Source organism: Corvus moneduloides, chromosome 1 (genome assembly GCF_009650955.1).
Source record: "Corvus moneduloides isolate bCorMon1 chromosome 1, bCorMon1.pri, whole genome shotgun sequence".
In the NCBI taxonomy this organism is placed as follows: Eukaryota; Metazoa; Chordata; class Aves; order Passeriformes; family Corvidae; genus Corvus; species Corvus moneduloides.
The window spans coordinates 1066280-1086697 of record NC_045476.1 but is presented as its reverse complement, the minus strand read 5'-3'; the positions used below and the strand labels follow the sequence as shown (position 1 = coordinate 1086697).

The 20418-nt window shown below is 51.6% G+C and overlaps 1 protein-coding gene across 2 annotated transcripts in view; it reads right to left on the bottom strand.

Annotated features, from left to right (window-relative positions):
* SETD2 (SET domain containing 2, histone lysine methyltransferase) overlaps nucleotides 1–20418 on the bottom strand; it is a 53617-nt gene that overhangs the window by 9767 nt on the left and 23432 nt on the right. Inside the window, exons 7-17 of one of the 2 annotated variants that reach the window (XM_032128599.1) lie at nucleotides 19751–19828; nucleotides 19410–19507; nucleotides 17824–17950; nucleotides 16388–16522; nucleotides 15924–16052; nucleotides 14175–14825; nucleotides 5773–5821; nucleotides 5122–5302; nucleotides 2120–2795; nucleotides 1163–1297; nucleotides 905–1044 (exon numbers count right to left, since the gene is read on the bottom strand). In XM_032128599.1, coding sequence (XP_031984490.1) covers nucleotides 905–1044; nucleotides 1163–1297; nucleotides 2120–2795; nucleotides 5122–5302; nucleotides 5773–5821; nucleotides 14175–14825; nucleotides 15924–16052; nucleotides 16388–16522; nucleotides 17824–17950; nucleotides 19410–19507; nucleotides 19751–19828 — 2399 coding nt within the window. Of the gene's footprint in view, nucleotides 1–904; nucleotides 1045–1162; nucleotides 1298–2119; nucleotides 2796–5121; nucleotides 5303–5772; nucleotides 5822–11037; nucleotides 11283–14174; nucleotides 14826–15923; nucleotides 16053–16387; nucleotides 16523–17823; nucleotides 17951–19409; nucleotides 19508–19750; nucleotides 19829–20418 lie in introns of those variants that run through there. The other variant, XR_004243762.1, reaches the window with a different exon arrangement.

Here is a 20418-nt window from a genome sequence, read left to right as displayed (position 1 = left end):
AACCGGGACCTGCTCATGGATTATCCCATCAGCTGGCACATCCGGAGTCCATCAGCCATCAGAATTCCTGACACGCGGAATTCGCGGCCTCGTCTTGCTCCTGATGCTGCGTTTGAGGATTTCTAAGTTGGAGAAGGTTAAAACCAAGCAGGAAGAACTGAAAAAAGGGAATTTGCACCATTTCCCACCATGGTGACGCTGTGGGATCAAGGGATGTTCATCACCGGGATGAAATTCCCAGCATGGAAAGGTGGGAATGTCCCAGCAGAGACCCCAGCTGGGCCTCCTCATCTCATCCCGAGACTTCCAACCAGCACAGTTCACCAGTTCCTGCTCGACTGGTTTCAGTTCCAGGTGTTTGAAGGTCTCCTGCCCTGCTGTTGGTGTGCCAGGAAGCAGAGAGGAATCCAAAGGGAGATGGAAAAGATTAGTGGATGCAGAGAAATGTGTGCCAGGAACAAGAACTGACAGCAGGAAATGGATATGGGAGAAAATATTCCTGGCTTATCCCTTCAGAGGTGGATCCCCATCCACACCTCCCACGGCGTTGGAAATGTAAAAAAAAATCCTTTTTAGAAGCTTAAAATTCGTTATAATTCCAGGTAATTCCATAGGGATTGATCCAAAACCTGGTTCTTCCCAAAACTAATGGGAAAGGTGTGGGGAAAACATTGGGAAAATCGCGTTCCTTGCTGTGGAGGTGGGAGTTGGGCTCCTCTCCCAAGAAACAAACGACAGGACAAGAGGGAACGGCCTCAAGTTGTGCCAGGGGACGTTCAGGTTGGGAAAATTCCTTCATGGAAACAGCTGTCCCTGGACAGTGCTGGAGTGCCCATCCCAGAGGGATCTCAAAGCCCTGTGGCCGTGGCACCTGGGGCCAGGGGTCAGCGATGCCCACACTCACCTGGTGACCACGTGGTAGTAGTAGATCTTTCCCTCAGGGTCCCGGGCCGTTTTCCAGTTGGGAGGGAGGACGATGGTTTTGGGTTTGGGAGGGGACGGCGGAGGCAGATCCAGGAGGTTATTGGTGACCACCAGCTCAGGCTGGAAACAGCACGGAAGGGATGAAGAGAGAAGTCATGAGGGGCCATGAGAGGTGCCCTGAGAGCTCTTTATCCCACGGGAAAACCCTCCCCATCCCTTTGGATCCAGCAGTCCTCACCTGCTGGATGGGCTGGGGCTGTCCGGCTGCCACGATGGTGGTGACGGCCGTGGGGGGCTGCACGATGACTCCCTGCGGATGAGCCGTGTAGATCTGCTGGCCCTGGATGTACTGCAGACCTGGCTGGGCATAGCTCTGGAACAGGGAATCACACTCAGCTGGTTTTCCCAAAAAAACCTTTGCTAGAGGAGCGCAGCGTCCGCCAGGTCCCAGGCTGCTCCCAGCCCCAATGTCCAGCCTGGCCTTGGGCACTGCCAGGGATCCAGGGGCAGCCACAGCTGCTCTGGCAATTCCAGCCCAGCCCCTCCCCACCCTCCCAGCCAGGAATTCCTTCCCAATATTATCCTTAGATTTTTGGAATGTGATTAATTCTGGTAGCTCCAGACTCCCACTTCCAAAAGCCAGTGGAAGCTGAGCTCCCACATCCACGTTTTACTCGTTTACTCAGCTCCTGCCCACAAACCTCCCTTCAACAGTCAAGAAACCAACACAACTTCTCTAAAGAGGTTCTGAAACATTCCTGCAAGCTGCAAGTTCCTGATTTGCCCCAAGGACTATGGAATCATCATCCCTGGAAGTGTTCTATATCCTCCATCCCTGGAAGTGTTCTATATCCCCCATCCCTGGATGCTCTCAATATCCCTCATCCCTTGGAATGCCCAAGGCCAGGTTGGACATTGGGGCTTGGAGCACCCTGGGCCAGTGGAAGGTGTCCCTGCCCACAGCAGGGGGTGGATTGGGATGTTCTTTAAGGTTCTTCCAACCCAACACATTCCCAGATTCCATGATTCTCTAATTCATGCCGTTTGTAGATGGGAAATGCCCTGGAATGTGCTTTTCTCCTACTCCTGGGCAGGAAGTTCCCTGAGAAGAGCTAAGAAGATGCTCCAACAACAGAAGCAACAGTGAGTAACTCAATTCCCAGCCGGCTCCCCTGGTGTTCCCAGCTGGAATTACCTGGACGATGGGTGGGGTGGTCTGCGAGTAGGGAGAGGTCACTCCGTAGACGGTCTGGCAGGTCTGGCCCTGGTAGTAGATGGCCGGTTGGGACTGGGCCGGGGAATAGGGCTGCTGGACAGCCACGGGCTGCTGGCTGGAATCCCACACCCCGTAGCTCTGGCTCTGCACCGCGCCGGCGGCGGCCACCGGCAGCACGGCCACGTTGGCCTCCTGGTGCACCACGGTGTCGCTCTGGGCCACGTACTGCGGGGTGGTCACCTCCATGGTGGTGGCCACGTGCTGGACAACGGGCACCGGCTGCGGCGTGCTCAGGGCGGGCTCCACCGTGTGCCCCACCAAAGTCTGGGAATGCTCGTATCCCGCCGGAGAGCACATGGAGTCCATGGTGGGCGTGGGCAGCAGCACCTTGCCGGCGTTGGGGTTGCTGGGGTCCACGTAGGCCTGCATGGGGTACCCCGGCGGGTATCCGATGAAGCTGTGGTGGGGCGTTCCGTAGCCCATGGAGTCGTAGGGAAGCGGGGACGTCATTCCCAGGTTTTGGAGCTGCTGTTGCTGTTTCTGGGCTTCCCGTTGGGCCACCTCCTGCTCGAAGAGCTTCCGGCGCTCCTCTGTGGACAGCTTGTTGCGGTCCTTGGGCCGGACCTTCTTCTTGGAAGATGCTGGCGTGTCATACCTGGGAGAGAGGGAACAGGGAAAGGGCTGTGAGGCCTCAGGAAGCTGCAGGCCCAGGGCTCCAGCAGCAAAAGGGAGGGTGGGAAACCTGGAATGCCCAGCAACAGTGGCGATTCCTAAAAGCATTCCCTTTGTTCCGGCTGTTTGAGCAACTCAAGAGAAACACCAACACCCCGCTGGTCCTGCTCCCCCACAGGGAGCCAGGGCAGGGGGTCAGCAATCCCGATGGATTGGCCAACATCAGCCTGGTGCTGATGGAGACGCAAAGGTGCCAGAGAAGTTGGAGGAGCTGCTCCGGGATACCTGGAGAGCGAGGGAACATCTCCCAGAGAACCCAAGGAAAGGTCACAACCAGCAGGGTATCCCAAAATGCTGGAAACACTCTGCCGTGTTCTCCTAAAGCAGGACCAACAAAGAATTTGGAAGAGGCTCCCAAACAGGAGCAACTCACACCACGGCACCTTCCCCCTCAAATTCCAGAGCTGGAATGAGAATTCCATCTTTCCAGTCCGGAACCCCGACACGGGAGCTGCAGACATGGCAAAGAACAAGGGAGTCACAAACAGCGCATTCCTGTTGGGAATTCTGCTCCTTCCCAGACCACAACTTCAGCTTCAAAAAATAATGGTGTGTATGGGGCTTTAATTCCTTACGAGTTTTCATCCCAAAACACAGAGCAGCTGGAGGGATTTTTCCAGGGAATTAAAGAAGGAGGGGAAAAAAAAAAGAAAAAGCCTAAGGACTTTGATCAAAGCCCAACCAAGGAAAATTTCAGATCAAAGGTGGATATTTCCAGACATTACGAGTGTGGTAAAACAGGGATCACAAGGAAAAATGCTTTGCAGCCTGAACATAATGGATTCTACAAAGCATCCAGGATATTCTCCACATATTCCGTGGCCCTGGGATCCATTTACATATCAAAAGCACATTGCTACCAACAGATCCGCTGGAGCTGTTTCCTGGCATTCCCAGAGGAGCTGCAGGATCCGTTAATGGGAACCTCATTGCCGTGAGGAGTTTGGTTTCCCTAATTAAAGTCTTTCCTGGCACTGCCAGCAGAGTTTGGAGGAGAAGCAGCCGGCGTGGAGGGAGTGGGGAGAAGGAAACCGAGGGTTTAGCGTTCCCTTCTCCATCCGTTCGGTTATTTTCCTTATTAAATCCTTGGGATAACAACGGGGGATGCTCAGAGTGGGGAGAACATTCCCAGAGAAGGATGTTGCTCCTTCACGGACACGGCACAGGAGGAAGAGTCAGAGCAGCAACTCCTCACCCAAAAGAACCGTTTGTTCTGTTTAGAACAACCCTGAAAATCCAGGATTTACTTCCTGGGGATGTTTCCAGCCTCGTTCCAGGGGGATAGATTTACATCTGTATTTTTTCTCCAGATGTTTCCAACTTTCCCGGCTCAGCTCAACGCGAGGTTTCCTCGTCTGGCTGACTCGGCACCAATTGTTCCCTAATTACGGAGCGGCTTTGAGAGGGACAACAGAGAACGGAATTCTTGAAAGGAAATTCCCTGGTATTTTTCCTGCCTTTAACACGATCTCCAGTCACTCTGAGCTCCAAGACATGGAATATTTTCCTTCTCTTTATTAGGAGTCGCATTCTCTGCCCCGGCAGTGATGCCACCGTTCCCAAGGAAAGGCAGGAGACACGGCACCGGCCTGCTGGGATCACAGCTCCCTGGATTGTTGTCCTTGCAGGAATATGCAGGGAATAATTACTCAGACAAGGAAGTTTTGGAGTTAGAAGTCCTGGTTTGGGCACTGCTCCCTCCTGTTCAGGCAGGGATTGCTCCAAGTTCAGAATAATTCCCAGCACACCAGGAAGAGGAGGAGGAGGAGAAGGGAATGGGTTTTGAAGGACCCAGGGAGCCCTTTGCATTAGGAGGGCTGCATCCTGGAATTCCTGGATTCCCCAGCCCTGGCAGTGCCCCAGGCCAGGCTGGACACTGGGGCTCGGAGCACCCTGGGACCGTGGAAGGTGTCCCCATGGCACTGGATGGGCTTTAAGGTCCTTCCAACCCAAACCATTCCACGATCCCTAATTTCTGTGCAGGAGCTGGCACAGCTTTCCTCATTTCCCACCTCATTCCCAGAACACGCCTGAAGATGGAGATGCAGCTCATCCCAGAGAAGAAGCCACCAACACCACAGAACCGCCCAGCTCCCGGGAACAGATCTCACCACCAGGATTGCTCCAGGAGAAAACTCCCTTCCCCAGCCCTGGGCGATTTCAAAGATCTCCAGGACCATTCTTCCTGCAGATTTTACCCAGGATTACAGCAGATCCCTGGAATACGGTGGATCCCTGCCAGCACTTGCCTGTCCTCCGGCCTCTTTGTCCCCCGCTCGTAGCCCGAGGACGGCGGGGACAGGGAATCTCTGCGTCTCTTCCTCTCCTTGCTCTGGCTCTGCCGCTCCGGATCCCGCTCCCGGCTCAGGATGGGGTTCTTGGGAGTAGGGGTCTGATCCCGGAGCCCGGCTGTCTCTCTCCCACGGTCAGCTGTTGGGAAAACAGGGAAGAGGGGGGAAATTTTTATCATTCGGAGTATTTAGAGTATCCCTCTCTTAGAACAAGAGGAAACGGCCTCGAGTTGCACCAGGGAAGGCTCAGGTTGGATTTGGGAATATTCCTCTTGGAAAGGGCTGTCCAGGGGTGGAGTCCCCATTGCTGGAGGGATTTAAAAGCCACGTGGATGTGACACTTGGGGACGTGGCTCAGGGGTGGCCTTGGCAGCGCTGGGGGACAGTTGGACTCAATTTTGCAGGGTTTTTCCAAGCTCACCAATTCCATGATTTTAATTCTAGGTTGCCCCATGCCACCCTCAGGGCTCCATCTCCCACCACCCACCGCTCAGGTTATCCTCCCTATCCCAGGAGCTGCGCAGGCAGAGCATCCCTCGGCATTCCCACCTGGGAAAATGAAGCATTTCCATGGGAGAAGAGGAGAACATGGAAAAGGTGAGGACTTACCACTGCTCTCCTTTTCCGCTTGGCTCTTCTTCGGGATGCGATACACCTCCTGTGGAAAAGGCACGGGCACGGTCAGAATTCCAGCTGCTCCCAAAACCACCCCAAAGAGCCGAGAACCGCATAAATCCTTGATAGGGAACCCCCAAAAAAGGGTCTCTTGAGGGAAAGTTCTGGGGGTTTTGTGGTGCTCTCCACTTATCTCCTCTGCTCAGGGTCTGATTTTTGATGGATTTAGGTGGAATTTTGGGCCAAGAGCTCTGGGCAGAGCTGTAGGGTGCTACACATTCCGTGGGGAGATAAGAGTGTCCCACCAGCACCTCCTGCTGTCCCTGTCCTGGTCTCCAGGGCAGTTTCAGATTGTCCTGCTAGGAGCAGGGAGTTGGGCTTGGTGATTCCCACTGCAGACATTCCATGGATCTGTGATCCTGGCTCTGGTGGCCAACATCTGCTCATGGACCATCCCTGGGCTTCTCCCAGCTCCCAAGAGCCTCACTGGGGACAGGGTTCACGTTTCCATGATGTTCCCAAGGTCTGGTGTTTGATGTTGGAGCATCCCAAGGGCAATGAGCAGGAGGCCAAGGCCCAGCTCCGAGCAACCCCTTTGACCAAGGACCTGCTGAAGCTGCTGAGATCAGACCCCAGCGTCCAGCACTCCTTCAATGGCAGCAAAGTCCAAACCCTCTGCTCATCCAGCTCCTCCCTCAGCACAGGAGAGAGTCCAGAGAAGGCCCCAGAGCTGCTCCAGGGCTGGAGCCCCTCTGGAGCCAGGCTGGGAGAGCTGGGAATGTTCCCCTGGAGAAGGGAAGGACACAGGGAGAGCTCAGAGCCCCTGGCAGGGCCCAAAGGGGCTCCAGGAGAGCTGCAGAGGGACTGGGGACAAGGCCTGGAGGGACAGGAGCCAGGGAATGGCTTCCCAGTGCCAGAGGGCAGGGCTGGATGGGAGATTGGGAATTGGGAATTGCTGGCTGGGAGGGTGGGGAGGGGCTGGGCTGGAATTGCCAGAGCAGCTGTGGCTGCCCCTGGATCCCTGGCAGTGCCCAAGGCCAGGCTGGACACTGGGGCTGGGAGCAGCCTGGGACAGTGGGAGGTGTCCCTGCCCATCCAGGGGTGGGATGGGATGATCCCAAAGGTCTGGTGGAGATGGCACCGTGGGAAGGAAGGGAAGAAGAGCTGGGAACGAGGATCAGAACTTCCCTAAAGCCCAGCTTTAGCACAACAGCCCTGCTAAACCCCACTGGAGTGTGCAGCACCGACTCTTCCCACGTCATTGGAAGCAACTGTGCACCCCCACAATTAGGAATGAGGTTGATTAGCACCTTCCCATGCTCTGCTGTATTTTTAATTGGAATCTTCTGGCACTCTCAGTGTAAATCCCATTTCATCTCAGCGACGCTCATGATCCTACAGAGGTTTCACATTTACATTCCTGACTGTCCAAGCCCTGAAAGCTTGGAATAAAAAGCTCCTTTTTGTTTCATTCCAGCTTCTATCAAGCCCTAGCTCTGTTCCCTTCCTGAAGGAATACAGCATTCCCAAGAATTCCCAGTTGTTTCCAGCTGCTTTGCGCCTGATGGGGCATCCCTGATGGAGCTGCAGCTGCCTCCCAAAACAAACCCCACGGAATCATGAAGGAGATGCTCAGTTCCACACAAAGAAATTGCTGTCAGGAGCTGTGCTGACATTCCAGCTTTCCCAGGGCACCTTCCCGAAAATCTCCTTTCATTTACGCCCTGGATGAGGCAGAGTGGGAAAAAAGACGGATTCAACTGTTCCTGAGGGGAGAAGGCTGCTCCAGGTGGGAATTTAAAGCTCCCACGAGCTCAGAAATGTGGAGTTTACCTTGATTTGACTCTCAGATTTTAAAGAGTATCTTTTTTTTTTTTTTTTAAATTCCTGGAGTTTTTAAAGCTGTTTGGGAATTAATTAAAGGGTGGCTCAGGGGGCTCATTAGCAACGTGTCCACCCCTAGGCCTGGATGGGCTAAAAACGAGAATTTCCTTTAGTGAATAAAAGGAAAGGAGAAGAAACCCCGTTGTGGTTTGTCCACGAGGCAAAACCACTTCAAAAGTGCTGCTGCTGGTTAAAAAAAAAAAGGGATTTGGGCCAAGTTTTTTAGGTTTTTAAAGATATTTTTGCTTTTCCATAGAGCTTGGACACAGCACGTGCAGTTTGAAGGATCTACAAAAAAGAGAGGCATTAAAATTCCATTAAAATGACATTTTTTAGTTGTTTTTATCTGTTTGTGTGTTTCCTATGGGTTAAAAGACTCCAAATCCAGGGGTTTTCAGATTAAAAGTAAAGAAACAAAGCAGCAGCTCCATGTTTGGGGTGGGGAGGGATGCAGGAGGAGCCCATAATTATATAGGATTTATGTATTTATGAATGATGTCATCTCTGCAATGTCCCATATCATGGAATCATGGAAAGGTTTGGGCTGGAAGGGACCTTGAAGCTCATCCAATTCCAATCCCCACCACGGTCAGGGAACCTCCCGCCAGCCCAGGATGCTCCAAGCCCCATCCAGCCATAATTTATGGATTTGATTTTATTTTCCCACAGAATTCCATGGCTGTGGATGGCAGGGATGATCTTGCCTCTCACCACCTCATGTGGGATGGAAGTGACCACAGGCGCAGGTCCTGAAGCCCCAAAATCACCTCCCAGCAATGGGTCTCCCAATTTCATTTCTTTCTTTCCCACATTAAACTCCTAAAAATGTTCATTTTCAGAGTAGCACATCCAAAAAATCCCCCCAAATCTGCCCCAGGGCTGCTCCCAGAGGGAACGAGGAGCCACCGAGGAACGGGATCGTGGATGAACTGCCCAGAGGGGAAAGACAACACGAGTGTTGGGAAGAGCTAAACCACACCAACTCCCCAGCTCCTAAAAAGGATCTGTCCCATTAAAGAGCAGGATGGGGAATGGGAAATTACTGGGAAAAGGCTCGGTGGGAAGAGAAGGAGGATACGGAGCACCTGGAGTAAGGGGACTCGGCACCCCCGGCACTGCCACTCCTGCCACACCTCGCTTGAGGTTCACCAGGGCACTGGGGGAGCCCGTTCCAGGATCCATCCCAACCAACTGGCCAGCCCTAAAAAGTCCAGGAAGCCCAAAATCCAAGGTCATTATGAGCAGGGAGTGAGCTCCGTCCTGCTGGAGAGCAACTCCAGCTCTACTCGGTGGAGCCTCCAGCATCCACGTGGGAAGATGGAGACAGCAAAGGCTTTGAACCAGGAACAAACGGAAGGACTTGTCCAAATTGCTCCATGAGAAGCAGATGGTGGTCAGACCAGGCTGGGGAAAGTCCCAAGAAAAGTCGATTTTATTTTGGGAAACGGAAGCTGCTGGCTCGGAGCTGCAGAATTCCTCAATCAATGCGACCGCCGCTAACGGGCTCCAAATGGCTCCCGAGCTTCCAGCACAGCTTTGAAGGGATTGCACGGAAAATTAAACGCAGAAGGAAAAGTGACACGAGTCTGTTCGACACAAAAGAGGGGGGAAAAATGGGATTTAGGCTGTCCAGCCTCAGGCACAAGCCAGCCTTGGCTTGGGAAAGGGAAGAGAGCTGCAGGATCGAGTCAGGACTCGAAAGACGCAGCAGTGGGAAAGGAAGATTGTGCCTTGATGGAACCTCCTCCCTGAATCCGTCCCTCAGCTGCCAATCACTCCTGAATTAACGGTTGGATTTGATGATCTTAGAGGTCTTTTCCAACCTTAAGGATTCCAGGAGTTTATCCTACAACTCTATGAACTTCTGCTGACTTGTTGAAGGAACACAACTCAACCAAATCCATCCCCTACGCGGCTGGATGCTCTTCCTTCCCTTCCTCCCTCCTCTCCTCTCTTCCCTCTGCAGCTCCAGCGTGATCCCAAGGGATGGGGCAGAGCAAGAGGAAGGACCAACACCACGAAATCCCTGCTGGAAGGCCAGAAAATCCCACAGCAAACCCCGGCCTGGCCGCTCCCCAATCCTATTGTTTTCCCAAACTATTCCTTGCTCTAAGTTATAACAAATTATAAAATTCCCCATTAAAGCATGGGATGCACGAGCCAGAGCCAGAGCCAGGCACTCCAGGAAGGCTTCACTGGGAAAGGGACAGGCAAGAGCAGCTTCACCGGGCGTTACCAGGATAAATCAGAGCAGACTCGGAAAGATCATCCCAGGGGAAGATGGAAGCGCCTTTGGCCTTGGTCACCCAAGATGTCCCATTCAGGGTGAAGTGGCCTCCAGGGGAGGCTCAGGGTGGATATTGGGAATATTCCTCCGGGAAAGGGCTGTCCAGCCCTGGCACAGCTGCCCAGGGCAGGGGTGGAGTCCCCATTGCTGGAGGGATTTAACATCCATGTGGATGTGGCACTTGGGGACAGGGTCAGGGGTGGCCTCGGCAGGGCTGGGGGAAGAGTTGGGCTCAATGGTCTCGGAGGGTTTTTCCAACCCTATCAATTCCCTGATTCCATAATTATTAAGCTCCCAGATGGGAGCAAAAAAAAAAAGGCCACTTTGGCCTAAGTCAGGGTGAGGGCTCAGCCTTGAGCTCCGAGTCACCGCAAACGCCTGGAAGGTCAGAAGTGTCCAACTGAAACCATTTAAACACAAGGCTGGCTCTTCCAAAAGACTTTTCCTAAAACCAAGACCCTCTCCAACTCACAAGGAAAGGGCCTGTGGACCCTCAGAGCCACAACTCCCAATTGCCCTTTCCCAGAAGGTGAGGGCCTCCTCTGGGGTGGAGGAAGATTCCCAAAACTCGGTCCCACCTGAGGCAGAGTGGCACCAAAATGTCCTCTCCTGTCCCTCAGCTCAGCTACTCAACCTCAGCCATCAAGTAGACGTTGGGAAGAGCTTCCCAAGCTTGGCCCTACGGCGTGTTCCGGTGCTTCCGAGAGGTCTGTTGGCCATCGCACCACGTGTCACCTCCAGCACGGGCCTCTCCGCACGGATCAGCCCACGGAGCCTTACCTGAGCGCGATCCACCCGGAGGAACCACGTGGAACCAGCACCTGCGCCCCTGCCGGGTGCCCAGCAGGCAGCCTTTGGCACTGGGAGGGAGTTTTCAGCCCGGGAGAAGCCATGCGGCGCTTCCTCGGACAGCGGGAACGGCGCCCACGAGCCCGGGCTGAAAACTCATCCCGCTGGGAATGGGAGTGTGTGTGGTGTTGTGCCAGGGGTGTGGCCGTGGCCAGCACTCCTCACGGAGTCGGAGTGTTGGAGCCCTGGAAGGACTTAAAAGTCCTGTGTGTAGAGGTAGAGAAAAAAATTAAGCTCACTTAATCCTTTCAGGCCAGGAGCTGGGATTTCCCCGGAGCGACGTCCATTGCCGGCAATGGACGCACCAAAATAACGTCGGCATCCCCGAGTTAACCACCTCTGTCCTCCTTTCACCTATCACACTGCTCATGCATCATCCAGCTTCCCAACCATCTTCCCGGCTCTTCACGCTATGTCCTCTCCCTTCTTCCGCACGGAGTTGGAGAAAAGGAGCCCCTTGGTCAGCTCTGGCTGCCCGGAGAAGCTGGATGGAAACGGTGGAAATTACAAGGGCGTCATCAGCAAGGCTGGAGAGGACAGCGCTTAAGTCACGACGTTTCCGACCCTCCCGCCCCCCAGCCAAGGCCAGGTGTTCCACCGCCCCAAAAACCCGGCTTTTCCAAAGCTCGGATGTGCCGGGAAAGGCACCTGGGGGTGATTGAGCCATCCCCCTTCCAGCTTGGATTTGTCTTTTAGACATCCGGGGCGGGCTTTGGTGGCACCTCATGAGGTGAGAGGTGGACAGAGGCAGTTAACTCCCCGAGCCATGAAAAAGTCCAGCACAGGATAAATTCCCAGCTCCCAGCTTCCCTACAATTGTTTTAGAGAGAAACGAGTTGTCACAGCCCCGTGTCACGATCCGGCTTTTTTGGGATGGATTTGCTGGGATTACACTCCAAGCTCGTGAGATCCAACCCCATCCCTACAAGCAGACCACGACCTCATTAATAAATACACGGAGAGGATGAGAATCCACCTCTAAAATACGGGACTGCGGCAGGACTCCGTGGTCCAACCACAACTTCAACAAAATTCTGTAGATTCCCAAGCTGAGCTTCTCCAAGCTCCAAAGAAAACACAAATCTTGGGGATAAAACGACACCGTCAGATCAAATCTGGTCTCAGACCAATGTTTTGGGGGAGTTTTGTGAAATTTCACACGTTTTACCAATATTTTATCATTTTCTCTGTGCTGTCCCACGCACATGGAAGGGAACACGGCAGTTCCAAAGGAAAAACTCCGTCTGGATACCCAAAACAAGTCTCCAAAGCAGAGCGGGACTAAGGCCTGCCTTAACTTTCAGTTTAAAACAGGTTGGACTTGATCTTGGAGGTCTTTTCCAACCTTAACAATTCTCTTGGCAATGACGGAAAAGGACTTTTTCCTCTTTAACCACAAATCCAACCTGACGGTGTCGCTTCAAGAGGAAAAGCACACCAAGAGTCTGCAAATTCAAAGCTGGTAAAGGATCAGATCCACTCGGAACAAAGGGGAGGAAAACGCCAAACCACAACCCAGCCTCTCTGCAGAAATGGATTTCAGTCACCTCCCTTCTTCTCCCTCCAAGATTTGTGGCACAAATGATTGTGCCCAAAACTGTGAATTTCCCGGGAGTGTCTGATCCTCCTGAAAAATTCAGACTGAGGCAAAATGTCCCTGAATTCTCCTGGGAATCTCTGCATTTCTAAATCCTGATGTTTGTAGCTACAGAATGGCACAAGCAAAGCTTAAGGTGAGGTCTCCTCCACCTGTGCTGGCGCCGCAGCACAATTAACACCCGTTATTTTAATTAACCTCCTTCAATCATTACTCATTATCAAAGCCAATGGGTAAATAAACTCCTTAGCTCTGTGATGCATCAGAAAACATGAATTTGCTTAAAACTACTTCCAGTAATTAAAGCTGGGCTGGTGGTTGATTGAGAGAAGGGCAGAAGAGCCACCAAGCCCACAGGAAGCTGGAATTGCAGCAGCACCTTCAATTCCTGCTGGATCCCCAAGAATCACTGGGTTTGGACTTCTTAAAGAGGCTCCCACCCCTCCTGCCCTTGAATATAAGGAATATAAAATAATACATGGAGCACAATCCTACAGAAGCAGCAGCTCGGTGAGGAGCTTCCAAAGAGCTAAAGAAACCCAGGAATGACTGAAGCGCTGAGTAGACAGCAAGATCCACAGAACCATGGAATGGTTTGGGTTGGAAGGACCTTAAAGCCCACCCAGTGCCACCCCTGCCATGGGCAGGGACACCTCCCACTGGCCCAGGCTGCTCCAAGCCCCAATGTCCAGCCTGGCCTTGGGCACTGCCAGGGATCCAGGGGCAGCCACAGCTGCTCTGGGAAGTTGTGCCAGGGCCTGCCCAGCCTCACAGCAGGAATTAACTCCTTCTTCACCACTGATCTAAATCTTTCCTCTTTTAGTTTAAAACCGTTACTGGAATGTCACCCTACATCCCATCAGAAAGGAGCTGTTGGCTGAAGATCCCACTGGCCACCTATGGGACAGGGACACAATTCCACAGGACAGAGGGAGCCACCAATCCCTTCTCTTGAAGAGGTTTTCTGCTCCAGAAGACCTTGGTGGGAGTGAAACCACTGAAGTCCCAAATAACACCCAAATCTGGGCATTTCCATCTACAAACACCCAGGGGTTGATCCAACATGGCCTTTGAGAGAACCTTTGTGGCCAACAGACCCTTCTCTGGAGGCTCCACACGGTGCAGATGAAAAGCAGATGTTGAAAGGACAGGAAAAGCTGAGGATGTTGGGATAACTGAATTCAGAGAATCCCAGAATGCTTGGGCTGGTAGGGACCTTTGAGATCATCCAGCTGCACCCCCTGCCATGGGCAGGGACACCTTCCACTACCCCAGGGTGCTCCAAGCCCTGTCCAACCTGGCCTTGGACATTGCCAGGGATGAGGCATTTAGGAACAGCCCTGAACACTTCCAGGGATGGAATTCAGGAGCAGACAGTCCATCAGTTTGTTTCAACACTGATGGATATGAGCCACTTCCACCCAAAATGCTCATGGCATCTCTGGCCTCCTTTCCTGATGGGTTGAGAAGGGAATCTCAATCCCTCAGAGCTGCCCTTTTCCTGGACAGCCTAAAAAACAACGGGATGACCGAGGTGTCCTTGTGTGCCCAAACCCAACCAGCTGCTGATCTCAGCGTGTGCCACCCGGACTCAGGTCACACCCAGGGCAGTTTGCACCAGAGGATTTATATAGAAAGCACTTTTTGTGTAGAAAAGACCATTTTAGTCACCAAATATTGACCAAAAGACATCAAACCAGCCCCATTTGCACCACACCACCACCAAATCCATGCTTTCCTTAGCTCCAGGTGCTGGAGCTGCACGGAGCTGCCTCTTACCTTGAGCTCCTTCCAGCTGTCGAGCAGCCTGGTGGCCAAGTCGCTCACATCCACGATTTTATCTGTCTGCTCCTGGCTCCTCTCGCTCTCCACATCAGAAACTCCTTCCTCCTCATCCTGCGACGGCGTTTCCATGGCCATGGGCTCTTCCAGCTTCGCTCCGTTGCTCTCCTTGACCTCTGCCTCAGGCTCGGCCTCCAGCTCAGCAGGCTGGGATTTGCTGCTCTCCACCGGCGCCTCCACAGCAGTTCTGATGTCCTGCTGCTGCTGCTGCTGCTGCTGCTCCTCCGTCACCTCCATCGGGGCTGCCTCCAGCTGGTCCAGGTCCTCCTTGCCCTCCTTCCCTTCCAGCTCGCTGGTGGTATCCGAGATGGCGCTGTCCATGCTGTTCTCGCTGATGATCTTCAGCCTCCGGAACACCAACTTCTTGGGGGTGTCTGTGTCACCTTCCACGCTCTGCTTGGCCGAGAGCTCCGGGGTGTTGAGCGGGGTGTGGGCCCGGGACGTGTTCTCGCTGGAATATCCGTCGCCCTCGCTGAGCTGCGGCACCGCCGTCTTGGTCTGAGCCCAGCGCTGGATGATGGGCAGCACCTTGCTCTCCTCCAGCATGTTCTTGGTAGGGATGGGCAGCAGCTCCAGGGTCTTCATGATCTAAGGGCAAGGACAAGCAGGGCATTGTCAGAGCCATCAGGATTTAAAGCTGTGTCCAACCTGGAATAATTCCCTTTTGTCAGGAAGAATTCAGTCTGGAATATCAAGGTGGTATCAAGGTTTGGGTGGGAAGGGATCTTAAGGGTCGTCCATTCCACCTCCTGCCATGGGCAGGGACACCTCCCACTATCCCACGTTGCTCCAAGCCCTGTCCAGCCTGGCCTTGGACACTTCCAAGGATGGGAAGTCCACAACCTCTCTGGACAACCTGTGCCAGGGGCTCACCACCCTCACAGCCAAGAACTCCTTCCTAATATCCCATCTAAAATTTAAGTATCTGATCTAATCTATCTAATGATGGTCACAGGTCATGGGTGAGGGATTTCGGGAGGAATTTCTCCATGGAAAGGGTTGTTACACATTGGAATGGGCCACTCAGGGAAGTGTTGGGGTCCCCACCCTGGAGGGGTCCCAGGAAGGCCTGGAGGTGGCACTTGGTGCTCTGGGCTGGGGACAAGGTGGGCATCGGGCACAGCTTGGACTCGATGACCTTGAACTTCCAGATGTCTTTGGGCATCCAATCCCCAACTGCGTATGGAAAACCAAAACATTCCAGTTCCATTTCAGACCGTGAGGATCTCCAATTCCCTGTGCTTCAGCATGGAATAAGCAGCAACAGCAACAACCTTTAAGTCTCGCTCATGGAATCTACCTCAGGAATTCAAGGAAAACCACAGGAGCAAATTCCTTCCGTTCATTAAGGATGTGCCTGAGGGCAGAAGTTTCAGGCCTGTAGTTCTGAGGCACCTGAGTTTGTTTTCCATGAACACTTGGCATGGATTTGTATTTAAAAAAAAAAACAGAAGGAAAAGAAAATCCTCGTGATCCCGAACATTCAGTAAAGCTGCCAAAACCCTGTTCCCCAAGAAGGGGAAAGTCCGGACTCCCCGTTCCTGGAGGGATCCAACAGCCCTGTGCATGTGGCACTTGGGTTAGTGGCAGCCTCGGCAGTGATCAGGAATGGTTGCACTTGACCTTAGAGGGCTTTTCCCACCTCGAGGATTCCGTGGGAGCTCCCAACCCCAGGGAATTACTGACCTCCAGCTGCAGCTTCAGGTTGTTGGCAGTGCTTCCTCTGCCATCGCCCAGCTCCGTCATCCAGATCCAGAGCAGGGACAGGCCGTGACACTCCAGGAAGGACTTCAGGCAGGACTGGGAGTGAGTGTTCTGGAGAGCCAAATGTGGGAATAGTCAGAGACTTCCGGGCAAAACCATGGAAAACTGCTCCACTGGGATTATGGTGAAACCCACGGCAGAGCCAGAACTCGGCACCTGAGCACGTCCAACTGATTCAAGTGGCTGGAAGTGCTGGGATTGGAGCAGGGATTCAGCAGCAGGACCAGGATAACCATTACACAGCTCGTACTGGGGAACAAAATTTAAGGGCAATGGATCCTGGAGCCACTCAGCTGAGCTCGGGATGCTGGAACAAGGGCAAGACCTGCCTCCCACACTCCCCTCTTCCTCTGAGGATCCCTCCCGGTCCCAGGGCTGCTCCTCACCTGGATGAGCTTGAGGCAGGTGAGTTTCTGCTCCAGGGTTTCGATCCGGACCATGAGCCGGGACAAGCTCAGCACCTGGTTTTTATCGGAGAGGCCCTCCCCGTTCTCCAGCAGCGCCTCCAGCTCCCCATCCACCTGCACAGCCAAAGGAGAACAACCTCAGCCCCAGGCCACGGAATTCCCTGACTCCAACCTCTGCTTTCCCTAAGGAATGTCACGTTTTAGCTCCGGACAGGTGGAAATTCCAGGTGGTCGCACCAAAAGCCTCCCAGTTGATCGTCTCAGGTAGGAAAACAAACTAAGAAATGATCTTTGATTGCAAGTAAAACTTATTCTTTATATTCTGAATTGTAGAATTCCTTTATAAATCTGTAATAGATTCATGGATTATAAATTGTAACAGATTTATAATCCTTACAACCAGAGGCTCCCTCTCCACATGGACACTGGAATATCCCTCATCATCATTTTGTGACTAATCAGTGTTCTAACACACCCTCTAAATGATGTATCAATTATTTCTTGGCTTCCTCACTCCCTGATACAGCAAATAAAAATGAAAACTGGCATTTTCAAACTTCCCAAAAGAATTAGGAATAAACCTTCTCCACAGGAATAGAGGTTTGTATCTTCAAGGATGGAATAATTACAATTTGTAGGAATTAAAGAAGAGCCTGTGCAGGTTCTTGCAGAAGATTTCACCCAGAAAAAATCCTTTTGCTCTGGATTCTCTGCACTTTTTCCACACAGTGTGAACCCATCCCTGCAATTCCAAGTGTTGCCTCTAAGCCAAAACAATTTAGAGACTCAAATTCCACCTCCCAACCTGGAGATGGCCGAACTCTGCCCTCGGAGCTGCCCAATTTCAGGTGATGCCCTAAATGGTGGAGCCAATATTGTTCATCTTTCATGGATGTTTAAAAATCGTGGAAAACAACCCAAATTTTTTAATCCATGTGGAATTTATGGCAGGGTTTAGTTACGAATGAGCAGATACTGGACCTGGGAAAGTCCCCCTCTGGTGGGACTTTAAATAACCAGGAGAAAGGAAATACGGATTTAACTGAAGGTCCAAGAAAACACAAATCTTGAGGGGCCTTGTGAAATAAAATCACTGAAGTTGGAAAAGACCTCCAAGATGATCAATCCAACATTTAACGACACATCCATGGGAAAGACTGAACCCTGAGGTCATCAGGAGTCATCTGCTCCAAGGGAACAGCCTCAAGCTGTCCCAGGGGAGGGTCAGGTCGGACACGGGGGGAATTCCTTTATGGCAAGGGCTGCTGGTGGTGGAATCCCCATTCCCACAGGGATTGAAGCCGAGCGGATGTGGCACTTGGGGACGTGGGTGGTCTTGGCAGCGCTGGGGAATGGCTGGACTCGATCTCAGAGGGCTTTTCCCACCTCAGGGATTCCGGGAGAGCCAAACTCACCGAGTCCTTTTTCCGGGAGCGCTCCTTCTTCATCTTGCCGCCGGCCGCGCGGATGCTGACCCTGTTCTCCCCGCCCAGGTAGCCCCGGCAGTTGGAGGAGCCACAGAAACATTTCTGGGCCTCTTTGCTGTGGGGGGACACAAAGAGAGGTTCAACCCCAGCTCAACCCCAGCCACAGGCACTCGTCCAGCTCCAGAAGCCAGGCTGGGAATGGCTCTGCATGGAAAAGCCACTGAAAATGCAAATAAAGGCTTTGCTCCTGACACAGCTCCCGTGAGCCCCAGCTGTGGCAGCTGCAAAGCCAAGCCTGCCTCACTTCCAGGCTCTCTGCAGGTCCAGAACCAGGAACCAGAGAGGAAAAGGCGGAGCTGGTGGGGCTGAAAACTTCTTATCCCACATCGGCACCGATAGCCTAATTTTCCTAAGGAATTTATCCTCAGGATTATACATCCATTAGGAAAAGCTTGCAGTTCATAGCTTTTTATATATTCATTTTTTAGATATTTATTTATGATTTATTTTTATAATATAGTTCTTTTATAGATATATTATGGCTCATATATTGAATTGTAAAGCTCAAAACAGGATAAAGAATGAGCTCAGGATTCATGGAAGCAGCAAAATCCACATGGAAAATTTGCTCTGTATGCACAGCCGTGGATAATAAATCCAATAAATATAACAAATGTAATAAATGTAATAAATACAATAAATGTAATAAATACAATACATATAATAAATGTAATAAATATAATAAATAAATATAATAAATGTAATAAATATATTATAGTAAATATAATAAATGTAATAAACATAATAAATAGAATAAATGAAATAAATAAATGCAATAAATTTAATAAATTTAATAAATATAACACATTATAAATATAATAAATGTAATAAATAGAATAAATAGAATAAATAGAATAAATGTAATAGATACAATTCCCAAGGAATATTTCTCCCAAGCCTCTGTATTTCCCACTCGACACACCATCCATTTCAAGCCCCATTCCACAATTTCTTGGGAAAATGGCAGGGTTTTATCTTAAACATGTGGGATCCACTGGAGGAATGTGGCTCTGCAGTGGTAAAAACCAGGGAAGCTCAATTCCAGGAATTTTCAGGAAGGAGGAATGATTTTAAAATGCAACTAAAAACTCAGTCCTGATCTTCCTGCCTACAGGAAGGGCCTGGAGCAGGATCCAGAAGGAAAAGGAAGGGATGCTCCTTAAGTTACACTTCAGCACACAGTAACAGAGGAATATTAGGCTCAGCTTTAGCAAAGGGATCCAAATTCCAGGCTGGAGCTTTCCCTGCACCCCTGGATTAGGCCAGGAAGACGGGATGTGTTCCCGAGGGGGTTTTACAGCTCCTCAAGGACTTGCAAAGCCATAAAACAGGAGCGGGAAGGGAAGAACAGGAATTCCTGGGGAATACTGCAAAGCCTGGATCCTGGCTAATCAATAATGAGACAGGAAGAAGCAGGGAAGGGAATTATCTGGGAAAGGGATGGCGTGGGACCCAAGTGACACCGGGAAAGACGAGGTGAGCACGGAATTCCCGTGCCAGGAAATGGGACGTACCCGTATCTCTGGAACTGGTAATCGAACGTCAGCTCCGAGCCCGACGGGACCAGTTTGGTGGTGAAAAATCCAACCCGGAGCTGCCCATTCACAGTCCACTATGGAAAAGAGATGCCAGGAGTTATTCCAAGCCTGACTCCAGCTTTGCTTTCCCTGAACCGCATTAATCCTTGGAAAAGCAGCACGGGGGAGTTTAAAACCGGGCGCACTGCCTGGTTTAAATCCAGTTGGTTTTGTGTCGCTGATACGACAGCAACAAGAATTGCCAAAAGGAAGAAGGAAAACGCTTCACTCTGAGCTCTCCAGAGGGAGGAGCCGCTGGATTTGATCCAGCACTTTACCTTTTGGGTCTCACAGTTGGGCTCACAGCTGTGGTTCATGAAACGGGAGCAGTTTCCTTTCTGGGTGGCATCGATGATCTGGAAAGGAACCAGAAATCCAAGGGAAAAGGCTCATTCCTCGGAATGGGAAGCAGCTACAAACACAACTCATGGAGGAATCAGCTCCTTTCCCGCTCTTCATTTGATATTCCCCATCCTTATTCTGGAGATTGGGGGTTGTTGGCACATCAAGTTCCCCCCAAAAAAGAGCTCTTAGGTACACGGCCCTTCATTTCCCAAAGTTCTCCAGCTGGATGTGGATCCTGGATTTTGTTTCTGGTGAGACCATGAGGGGCTGGGACAGTGAGTTTTTCTCCCACACACCTCATACTCCGAGGGAAAAGTCTGGATCACTTCCAGAAATAAAAACTCCTTTTATAACTGGAAATGCTCCTTTGTGACACTTCAAATCACACAACAATCCCCAAAATCCTTATTTTGAGAAGAAAAAAAAAAGCAGGAAAAACCACTCTTGAGTATTTTTAGCTCCTTTTCTCTCAAGCTCCACAGACCCAGAAAGTCCTGACAGGAGAGACAAGGAGAGTCTGAGATGGAATTTCTATTTATCCCCCTTGTTCTCAGGCAGAGGGAACAGCTCCACATCCCACGGAGCTGAAGCAGCCATAATT